This window comes from Cannabis sativa, chromosome X (assembly GCF_029168945.1).
Source record: "Cannabis sativa cultivar Pink pepper isolate KNU-18-1 chromosome X, ASM2916894v1, whole genome shotgun sequence".
NCBI classification, from domain to species: domain Eukaryota; kingdom Viridiplantae; phylum Streptophyta; class Magnoliopsida; order Rosales; family Cannabaceae; genus Cannabis; species Cannabis sativa.
In genome coordinates, this window is record NC_083610.1 from 57,681,905 (window position 1) to 57,693,526 (window position 11,622).

At 31.6% G+C, this 11,622-nt stretch overlaps 2 protein-coding genes and 2 long non-coding RNA genes across 4 annotated transcripts; all 4 read right to left on the reverse strand.

The window, feature by feature from the left end:
* Positions 1–190: 190 nt before the first annotated feature.
* LOC133032357 (uncharacterized) lies at positions 191–654 on the reverse strand. The gene is made up of 2 exons (XR_009685048.1): positions 536–654; positions 191–454 (listed from the first exon to the last, which is right to left on the reverse strand). It is a non-coding gene; the product is annotated as an uncharacterized LOC133032357 (long non-coding RNA).
* An 11-nt stretch (positions 655–665) lies between these two features.
* On the reverse strand, positions 666–2,452 carry LOC133032292 (zinc finger BED domain-containing protein RICESLEEPER 2-like). The gene is made up of 3 exons (XM_061106183.1): positions 2,273–2,452; positions 1,234–1,569; positions 666–1,142 (listed from the first exon to the last, which is right to left on the reverse strand). Exons 1-3 carry the CDS (start codon positions 2,450–2,452, stop codon positions 666–668), a joined length of 993 nt encoding a protein of 330 aa, XP_060962166.1.
* An 810-nt stretch (positions 2,453–3,262) lies between these two features.
* LOC133031727 (uncharacterized) lies at positions 3,263–4,094 on the reverse strand. The gene is made up of 3 exons (XR_009684819.1): positions 3,825–4,094; positions 3,490–3,598; positions 3,263–3,396 (listed from the first exon to the last, which is right to left on the reverse strand). It is a non-coding gene; the product is annotated as an uncharacterized LOC133031727 (long non-coding RNA).
* Positions 4,095–6,634: 2,540 nt separating this feature from the next.
* On the reverse strand, positions 6,635–9,415 carry LOC115714749 (putative receptor protein kinase ZmPK1). The gene has a single exon (XM_030643510.2). It carries the CDS (start codon positions 9,248–9,250, stop codon positions 6,767–6,769), a length of 2,484 nt encoding a protein of 827 aa, XP_030499370.1. The 5' UTR covers positions 9,251–9,415; the 3' UTR covers positions 6,635–6,766.
* Between the last annotated feature and the right edge of the window lie 2,207 nt (positions 9,416–11,622).

Sequence of the window (11,622 nt, forward strand, 5' to 3'; positions counted from 1 at the left end):
AATATTCAAAAGTTGAGATTGAAATATGTGACATAGATTCTTCATCTCACACTATGTCACATATATAATATTATTTATATATTACTTTTCAAACAAAACAAACAAACAAACATCTCTTGGATTCATAAAGACATACTTAAAAATTAATTTCTAAAGATGTTCATATCTAAATTAAACAATACCCAAAAAATAAAGTTCTAAACAAATTTCCTAATTATAATTTGAGTTGAAATATCAATTACATTCATATTACTAATAACAAAGTACATTAATAATAAAAACTAACAATAAAACAACATATATTCTAATCATCAAGATCAACAACGTAAGGCTCCCGAAAAAAAACAAAGAAAAATATTAATAATAAAAATTGATAATTTTTTTTGATAAATTACGAAAACTGAACTAGTTACCATTGTTGGATCAACATCAACATCTTCATCATTTATTGTTACTGTAAAAAAAAAAACAAAATCAATACTAATTATGAAACATATACACAAATATATATAATTATTTATTTAATGATATTTACCTTTTTTGTCAGTCATCAACCAATTCTGTGTGCATACTAATGCTTCTAATGTAGAAGGATGAAGTCTCGATCGATGAGGACTCACGTGTCTACCACCAGTGCTGAATGAAGATTCTGATGCAACAAGTTGCTAACAGCACGCAAACACATCCTTAGCAATCATACTCAACAAAGGGTATTTGAGGCCCGTCACCTTCCAATAATTGCATATATCAAATGACTCTTCAGTCCTAGGTACCAAGTTCTCCTCCAAATATAAATCTAGTTCAGACTTCATATTTTCTACTCGATAGGAAGCTCTAACATATCTGTCAAAGTTAGAAAGAGCATCCATTCGCCGTGTCGAAGAAGATGATACATTGTCTACCTGAACCCTTCTCTCTCTCAAATCAGGAAACTTAGACCCATACTCCTCCAGTAACTCGCAACAAAGCTCACGAATATTTGTAATTTGAGTTACATATTGCTCATCTCCATAGATTACAGGGAAATAGTATTCGAGCAACATAAACTTGTATCTCGGGTCTAAAACAACCGCCACACACATAAGCCCATGAATCTCTTTCCAATATTTTTGAAACTTAGACATCATTTGAGTTGCCATGTCCTTAATAAAAGGCACATCTGATGACATCCATGAGTCAATATTTGTCTTAATTTCACAAATTTTAGGGAAAAAAATATTGGCGGTAGGGTACTTTGTTCCCAGAATAGCTCGTCACTTCATGAAACACCTCTAATTTATCACATAATTGTTGAGCATTTTGCCAATCAATTTCCGAAGGGGCACACCTCAATCTCAACTCACGTAACCTTGCACGTTCAAATACTGTCTTGTACGATAAAGCTGTGCTAAGCATTAGAAAAGTGGAATTCCACCTTGTTACACAATCAAGTGATATTTTTTTGGTGTATGGTACTCCAAGTTGACGAGCAGTGTCCTCAAATTTTTCATGTCTTTTTGGTGTGCCCGACCAATAAGCAACACTGTCTCGAATTTTGTCAACACTATCACCAATGACAGATAAGCCATCCTTGACAATTAGATTTAAAATATGTGCACAACAACGCACATGCAGCAATTTTCCCTTCAAAATAAAACTGTCAGGCTCAAATTGTCCTTTCAAAAGATCTATCATGGAATCATTTGCACTACAATTATCGAGAGTCACTGTACTGATCTTGTCTTCTATTTTCCATTCATTAAGACAAGATCTTAGTGCCTCAAGTAGTCTTCTGAGCATCGTGAGTGGCATGGAACATACTTAAAACTCGAATCCGATTGTGCAAGTTCCAAGAATCATCAATAAAATGAGTCACATGTACCATATATCCCCTCTTCGATGATTAGCAAATTCACATGTCACCGGTTATGGCTATTCTACTCCTACTTTTTCCAAACTTTGCCTACATTTTTCTTTCTCGCCTTTATACATTTTCATGATGTCGACCTAATTGTATTCTCGACACCATTTGAAATGTAGGACATAGAGTACTTGAATATTCGATGAACCCGCTATGCTCAACCATGGACAATGGATACTCATGCTTAACGATCATTTGAGCCAATTTGATCCTTGCTAAATCAGATCAAAATTGAAAGGAATTGAAGGACTGTAGTTGGATTATCAGCAAGTTGGGCCTTTCTAACTGGACACCTCTTCACGTGAGTATTTAAATGCGTAGTCCCCGCAAAGACTTCCTCCCACCAACTTACGCCCGCAAAGGATTACAAACCGCTTTAAATTTACCATCAATTTCTTGTCGAGTAAAATGATCCCAAGCACGAGAAGTTCTTTTTCTCCCTGTATTCTGATGTTCATCTAATGTATTACTAACAGATTGTATTTCTTCAACATTAGTTGATGGCACAAAATCAACATCATCCTCCGAATTAGAACCGATTTGACCAGACATTATTCTTTAATCAACCTACAATAACATCATATTCTCATGTCTATCAATGCACACAACTACTTAGAAAATATGATAAATATATTTTTAAAAAATCGGACAGCATTTCCCCTATTTTATTAACCTAACCATCTGTCAATTTCAGTCACAAACAATCAGATAATACACAATTCATCCTTATATCACCGCAGGACATAAATTTCACAGATCCTACTTCTCTATGGATGAATATATAAGATATTCAAACTCTTCTATTGAATTATATGTAATATAACAATTCTATAAAATATACCTCCAATGTAATAGATCAAGTGATAAGTTGCTGCAGAAGTTGAGACTAAAATTTCCACTTGCAAAGCGTCAAAGCCTAAGAAATAAGAATAGAATTTGCATTCTCGATTTATACATGAAAGGACAATGATGAGTAGACAAAAATTAGAAAACAAATGACCACTCAAATAGTGAAACTGAGTCAAACTGATTCGGTGGAACATTGTATTCAATTACAAAGAGTTAATACCTATAAAAGTATCTATGAAATTCACACAACTATTTAATTTACCATGTAAACTAAAGCAAGCATACAATTAGGACGACTCAAAACAATTAATACATTTCCCCATGCTAAAATTGTAGGTGTAAAACATTGAATAAAAACAATCAATACAAACCCAACTTTTCACCAGCAAAACCAAGTAAAATTAGGACATTTGTCATCCTATTTAAAACCAAAATGAATGTTAGTTTGATCTAACCACACCTCACAAAGCAATAACTGCCTTAATATAAGTAGCGAGGCATGCATGCATCTAAAGTTAACAAAAATAAAAACCAAGGCAAACAGGGCATGTTGGTAACTCAGCGGACCCATCTGGTGGTGTCCCAGCTATCTCAGCTGATTCTGTGTAATCCACCGAATGCAGAAACAGAATGTGACAAACCTCAGCCTAAACAAAATTCAACCTTTAAAAACCAAGGATTCAACTGTTTAAATCAAAACAACACAGCCTCCACAAAAAACATAAGACAAGATAACCAACCTCTCCGGGTGAGAATTTCTTCCCATTGAGACTGCAATAAAATCCATCAGACGTCACCTGATTCATAAGCCTAATTATAACGCTGTATCGATCATCCATCCCATCGTTCCTGATTAATGAAAAAACAATTATCTTAATCTCGAATTATCAAATTATCGATTAGAACCACAGTGATAAGCAACATGCAAATCTTCTCTAACCAAATCAACCCAGTTGAGAGTTTAGATCAAGAAAACGAAACACCATAACAAAAATCATATTTCTTGATTATCTTTCTTACCTCTCGAAATTACCCGGAATTTAAAAAAAAATGTCCAAAATCAGTAATACTTCACCTTATGAAGACAAGCTCAGTGATATGATCGATTCGAGAGCCACAAAATCGGATGAAATCATCAAAGGAGAAGTAATTGGGGACGGCAATGACGAAGATGGTAGTGGACTTGGAGCTAGGGTTTGGTAACGAAGAATGAGCTATACTCCGAAACAGATGCGTTACACCTCTCCTTTCGCTATACTTGGAAACAGCAGTATTGGGATTCGATTGAGATTTCTTGGTGTTGATAGTATTAGTAGTATGAGGAGATTTCTTGGGATTCAATTAAGAGCTACGGTGATTTGAGGAAGGAGACTAGGAAAAGGGCTTCTTCGAATTTGCAATTTAGGGCTTTAGGGATTTTTGAACTGAAATTTAATTTTTTTTTAGTTAATAATGAATTGCCGAATCGAGTCAGCCCCGATCCGAAAAATCCGACCCAAGGCGGGCGTAGGCGAAAACCCGATTAGATATCCGATTGTACCGGGGCGGGGCTGCCCCATCGGATCGGGGCCCCGACTCGAACCACGAAAAATCCCCAATTTGCCATTCCTATCTCTAATGGCCCACATAGCTTTCCACCGTTATCGAACACAAGCACAGAAAACGTGAAATTCATATATATAGCATAATTAATACATTTTGAATTTAAATAAATCTCCATAAACATGTAAATCATAATTAATAACTCAATATTACAATTAAACCTAATCATTTAATAATCCAAAATATTGATCTTAAGTGGTCATTACAGTTATCATATACCATCTAATTTGAATGAGATCAACGGTAATGGAGTTCATTTTAAAAAAAATTAGTGCAAAACTTTTTATCTATTTATTATGCATAATTTTCTTGGACAAAGAACCATAACTCTTCATTTGAATATTATTTATTAATGCATGTATTATTTTATTGTTCACTATTATAATTACAATCTTAAATTTTTTATAGTGTATTTCATACATTATTGTTTAAAACAAAAATTTTAAATTATTAAATTAATTTAAAAGTTAAATTAATAATAAATAATAAAAAATTATGTCTTTACAAGGGTAGCAATTCGATCGTTTATAGTACGTTTGAAGCACCTTATAATTAAAGTTGTCATAAACTATAAAATTTCGATGAGATCGACGATAAATCGAAATCGTTTAGATATTTTTTATTACAAATTTTTTCATCTTTTTGTAATGTATTTTTTTTTTTGACAAAATTTATTAGTCAATTTTTATTTGACAAATTTTTTATTTGATTATTATTATTATTATTATTGCATGTGTTATTTTATTGTTCACTATTATACTTTATGTAATACAACCATCAACATATATTAACAAATAAAAGTTTAAGACTTTTCACCAAAATAATTACAAACTTTAAAATTTTTATAGTATAAGAATTGTTCCATATTAGTAAATATATATAAAAAAAATGAATTATTGTTTAGAAAAAAAAATAAAGAAATTCAAATTATTAAATTAATTTAAAATTTCAAATTATTGTACTTGATATACAATAATTTTACTACTTACACTATTATTATATTATTGGTTGTATTGATTATTGTAGGATTAAATAACTTATTTTGTACTTTTTTAGCTACAATTATTATGTTAAGTAGAAAATAAAATTAATTAAAAATAAATATATAAATTTCAAATTAAAAAAATAATTAATTGAAAATTATAACTAGTCATAAGATAAATAAGTAAAAAAAAATTAAGTTTGGAGTTTGTTAGTTGAACTTGTAATGAATAATATTCAAAATTAATTATGAATAAAAAAAATATATTAATGATAGTTTAGTTTTCAAGGGTTAATTTGAGCCATTTGATTAAATCAAAGGCTACAAATTACTATCCCTATTGATAGGTAAAAATTACAATACCTATTATATTAGCCCCCTATATATATAAACATTCTCAATAATGAATCAAAAACAATTTTAGCTCATTTACATAAATATTATAACAAAGCATAAAAAAAATAAATTATGTACCTTTGCAATATGATCACAAACTTTACCCAAAACTAAGAAGGATGGTACAACATTTAGTTTTGGAAATTAACATCTTCACCTTGAAAGAGAGCCTCCATTGTGTTTGTACAATTTTATTAAGATATATGTAGAAAGAATGAATGATATTGTAATTATAAAATTATTAAGTCTAATTTTTAAATTGCACACAATTAATATATACATATAGTAAATTTATAGAGAGGGGAGAGGAAAGGTTACATAAATATTAGGAAGAGTCACATATACATCCTAAACTACCAGCAGTTACAAAATAATTTATTTATTTATTAGTTGGTTTCAATAACCTACAATAATAGGTTTAAATGATACTAATTGTAAGAGAAAAAATGTATTTATATATGTATGTTATTACTCTTATATCCGTTTTTTAACAATAATATAAAATAAATAGATATAGATTATTGGTAGTTGGTTTCTATAACCTACACTTATATGTTTAAATAATGAGAAGAAATATATTATATATGTTATTACACTTATCAGTTTTTTATATTAATAAATATAGATGGATTAACTTACAATTATAAGTTTAAAAATGATATTAATGTAAGAAAAGAAATGTTTTTATATATGTTATTATTCTTATCAGTTTTTTTATATTAATACATATAAATTGATTGATATTAAATAGAAAGAAATTAACCAAAGTCTAAAAAAAATTAGAAAAAATGAAAGAGCAAGAAAATTATAAGAAAGAGCAAAAAAATTATAAGAAATCTTATAGAGACCGTCATGTCATCAAACCTAACAACAGGATTATATATATATAGATATAGATATAGATATTGATAATCATAATTTAGCATGAATCACAAATCCAAACATATGAGAGGATAATACAAAGCAAGAAAAATCCAGACTTGTGAACCTAATGCCTACTTATTTAATGATGTTAATTAATATAAATACATATATAATCACTTATGCTTTTCATTGCTTAGAAGCATCTCAACAACTTGGCTCATAGTGGGTCTCACATCTTTGTCTTCCTCGACACATCTAAGAGCCACTTCGATCAAAATTTCCACTTCTCTTAAGTTATAATTGCCTTCCATCATGGGGTCTACAATTTCATCAATACACTCTTTACTTAGCTGACCACTTGCATAAATCTTCTCTCTTACCCACGTAACAAGCATTTTGGGTCTAGCCTCACCAACATCTTCTCCATCAGAACCTCTTGTTGGGCCATTGCCAGTCACCATTTCAAGCAAAACAATTCCATAGCTATAAACATCCACTTTGGATGTGATCGGAAGATTATAAACCCATTCAGGAGCCATATAGCCTCTAGTTCCTCTAATCCTAGAGAAGCTTGAGTTCCCGCCATGCTCATTTCGGTTAAGTAGCTTTGACAGGCCAAAATCAGCCACTTTTGGCTCATAACTAGAGCCCAAAAGTATGTTATGAGGCTTTACATCGCAATGTAAAACCCACTCCAAACATTCTTCGTGCAAATATGCAAGGCCTCTGGCAGTTCCTATGGCAATATCACACCTCATTTTCCAATCCAAAGCATTCGAAGCCAAGTTTTTAGCTAAAGACCCATGTTCCATGTACTCATACACAAGAAGCCTATGCTTTCCCTCGGCGCAATATCCCCACATTTCTATCAAGTTCATGTGGTTTAGTGTTCCTATGGTGCTTACCTCTGCGTAAAATTCGACTTCTCCTTGGTTGGTATCCGTGAGTTTCTTGACAGCAGCAACACGATTATCGGACAAGATGGCCTTGTACACTATTCCTCCCGCACCTCTACCAATCTCTAGATTGAAACCATTTGTTGCCTTTTTTAACTCTAAGTAACTGAATTTTTTGAATCCAGTTGCAGCAAGAAGATAACCAGCCTGAATGTTATCCAGGCTTGAATTTTCATTTGTTCCAATGACAAATAACCAAACAATTAAGATGACTATGATTTCAACTCCTCCTACTCCACAGGCAAACCAGAGCACGAACTCAACTACACCACTAACTTGTTTTTTAACATATCTTCTGTCCAGATGTTGAGTCAAATTTCCTGAAAGGAAGCAATTCAAATTATTACTGGCCACGTTATTTGGAGCCGGGTGAAGAGAAGTGAGGACTGATTTGGGTAGTTTCAAATATATGTCTCCATCAAAACCAGGGGTCCGGTATCCATTTCGGAGTTGATATTTGACGTAACAGGTATAACGACCCCCAACATTGTCATATTTGTAGTGAAATCCAACGCATGAGTCACACAATTCCAAGCACGTTGTTTTGCAGCGCTCCAAGGTGTAGTCGTTATAGACGTGGTAATCATAGCCGTAGAACTCAACCCTTGGTAGGTGAAGAAAACCAGATTGATTAGCATTACTAATGGAGCAAGGGAGTTCAAAATTTGCCTCACACCCGTGAGTCCAATCAGCATGGTTGATCAACTTAAAGCCAGGAAGGCAAGAACATTTCCTACCATACTCAGGCACGTAAGTACAGAGACTATTAATCCCACAAATGCCATGAATCTTGCAAGGTTGTAAAACAGCTTCCCACGTAACAATCCACGTACTACTTTGCTTCCATGGTAGTACTTTTCTACTGTATAATCTAAGATTACCGTCAGCTTCAACCTTTAGCATTCTCTGGAGTAGATTAACACCATAATCCGAAGCCATGATCATAAAACTATCGGAGGAGCTGAAATTCCCTGAAGAATCAAGCACTGCTGTTCTGCTGTCGTTGAAAATTGACCTTCCAGCGAAAGCTGGCAAAAGCCAAGGGTCTGGCCAGTAAATGCTCGAAATCTCGTGACCATCATAGAGAAGGCGAAGAACGTTGTCGTTGTCATAAAATAGTATATAAAATCCAGAGGAATAATTAGACTGGCTTCTAGACGACACTAGCTTTGCGTTTCTTGAGAGTGTTTGTCCAGGAACAAGAGTGTCCGTTGGGGCAGCAAAGCTCTGCCACAAAATATCATGATTATTCTGAGAGATTAGGACAAGGTTCCCGGAGTCCAAGAGTTGTAACTGGGATTCTGAGTTGGAAGCAGTATCGCTGGACCAAACGGTTGATTGAGCGGCGTCTATCAGTACAAGGTTACCGGATTTTAGCAAGGACAGCTTTGAGCGCCTTCCGTTTACTGGATGATCACGATTGGCCATCCAAATCAGCGTCAGGTTGTTTTTCCGGGATGGGTCAGCCTCAGTAAACCATATGGCAAAGCAATATGCATTGTGACCCACTTCAAAAAACCCGGCGGAGAATACTCCTGTGGATGAGGTCAGAACATCGGAAGGTTTTTCAACGGAGAGAGAGAAGCCTTCTCTCAATAAGTTATTGGATACTGTTACTAAAGCCTTGTACACTGAACAATGTGAAAGTAAGAAGAGAACTAGAAGCCACAATAATAGAGGGCCACCGCCTCCGCCGCCCATTATTATAACTCAAATCACAAATAATAGAAAAAAATCAGATTGAGATATAGTGAGAATAGAGAGTTAGGAATGATTGAGGGACAGGGAATGAGCCAATGGATGGAGTGATAATACAGACTACTTAGATGTATATAAGGTCATCTACAGGCAACGACTAGGCAGCCTTGATATGGCCCATTTTCTGTTTTTATAATTTAACGTACGATAAAGTATTGACCAAAATCAAACATAAAAAAAAAAAATAGAATATAAGAGACATAGCTGTTGAGGAGGGACTCTAGTATTTTTTTTAGTTGAAAAGTCAATATTTTTGTGTGGAAGGATCCCACTAACTGACAGGCATCTACAATAGCAATTGCATTGAAGATGCCCTAAAGAGAACGGTACTTTGACTGAACAGGCAGGGATAATACGCAACATCGTGAGCAATATGGCGCCAATACTATTCTTTTGACCATATACTCTTAATTCAATTTAGAATATCTCAAAATTAATTGATAAGACAAATTTTTTCAATTTCAATTAGTGCCCTTGTTTTGTGTCTGTATCAGTCATCTTTTTAATTGTTTTTCTCTTCCTAACCTCCATTACACTTAACCATCTCCTTCATCTTCTTCTCTGTTTTCTTGTTTTTAAAATTCTTCACTTAGATAACCGTTCCTGCCCATGTGATCCTTAAGCTTTCCCGACCTGATTTTCTTCTCCACACCCGTCTTCATCTTCAACATATACAAACAATAGAAGAGACTATCGAAACCTCACGAGACATATTAAAAAAAATAGAATATGCCCTGTGACAGCACCCCAAGTTGGACTTGAGAACAATATGACGCAATTGGTTAAATGAATATAATATGTGTATATATAGCAACTGGAAATTAGTTAATTGTATTATCCAACAACTTGAACATTTTTTTTTACTTAATATATCTAATTTATATAAAATGTGTCTATATAACACAATTCTTGATTTATGAAAAATTATTGGGTCACTTTTTTTTAAAGGATAGTGTAGTTAGTTAAACCTAAATATAATAAATTTGTTCATATTATTTATATTTTTATTAAAATTATTTTCAAATTTTGATATTTAGAATTTGTTAAATTTTAAATATTATTTTAAATTGAATTTAAATGTTTTGATAGTTTAACCAAATGAACATTTTCATTAATTTCGAAGATAAATTTAGGACGAAAATAATTTTTTTTTTAATTACTATTAGAAAATATAATACTAATTTTTATTTTTATTTAAATCAGTATTATGCTTTTAAATTTCAATGATTATCACTACATTGAATATTATTAATTTTAAACTTATGATATTAAAAAAAAAAACTAAAAACTAAAATAAAATTAACATACGTGACTTGGAACGTAAGATCTATCTAGTATATATATATGTATATATTCTATATAATATGTAGCTATATAACAGAATTCTTAGTTTATGAAAAATTATTGGGTGACTTTTTTTTAATAAAAAAAAATAACAAATTATTAAATGTTGCCACATAAAGAGTCAGCATCCATGTAGTTAGTTAAACCTAAATATAATTAACCACCTAAAGGGTTGCAATTAATAATAAATTTGTTCATATTGTTTATTTTTTTATTAAAAATTATTTTTAAAATTTGATATTTAGAATTAGTTAAATTTTAAATATTATTATTATGTATATTCATTTATTTAAATAAGATCCACCTCAGCTTAATTATTATTATGTAGATGATGTTGGTATAGTTGTACCTACAAAATTTTGACTTAAAATATATAATAGTTGACTACAACTGTATATCTGTATACCTACATTGAATATTATTAATTTTTAAATTATGATATTAAAAAAAAACTAAAAACTAAAATAAAATTAACATACGAGACTTGGAACGTAACATCTATCTAGTATATATATATGGGTCCGGTTTTAATGGAAACTGAAATATATACCCACTGATGAAATCCTCATTTTTAACCGTTAGATCTTAATCTAATGGTTGATAATTACTGACTAGGCTAAGTTCACCTTTTGACTTTTCAAACATTTGGAAGGGAAACCTGATGGTGACCTGCTGACATGGACCTATATTTAAAATTTATTTAATAAATTAAAAATTAAGCTAATAAAGATTCATTCCTAGATTCTTTTTCATTCCCTTTCTATTTTTTATCCATTTATTCTCATTCCATATTCATTCATTTGTGCATTAAATGCAGATCTCGAAAATATTAATGAAATTAATACTTTGTGGGCTATTTAATAATAGTTTTTTTGAATTAATAAATAAAAAATAATAGTAGTATAATTTTTATTTAAAAAAACAGATTTTTTTTAAAAATAATTTAAATAAAAAGTTAAAAAATTTGTTTT

Excerpts from the sequence above, each read along its gene's own strand:
- LOC133032292 (XM_061106183.1), bottom strand. The coding sequence starts at position 2,452 with ATGTCTGGTCAAATCGGTTCTAATTCGGAGGATGATGTTGATTTTGTG. Across the intron at positions 1,570-2,272 it reads TTGATGGTAAATTTAAAGCG|GATGGCTTATCTGTCATTGG; the intron begins GTTTGTAATCCT and ends CTAATTGTCAAG. Across the intron at positions 1,143-1,233 it reads CGAGCTATTCTGGGAACAAA|GACATGGCAACTCAAATGAT; the intron begins GTACCCTACCGC and ends CCTTTTATTAAG.
- LOC115714749 (XM_030643510.2), bottom strand. The coding sequence starts at position 9,250 with ATGGGCGGCGGAGGCGGTGGCCCTCTATTATTGTGGCTTCTAGTTCTC.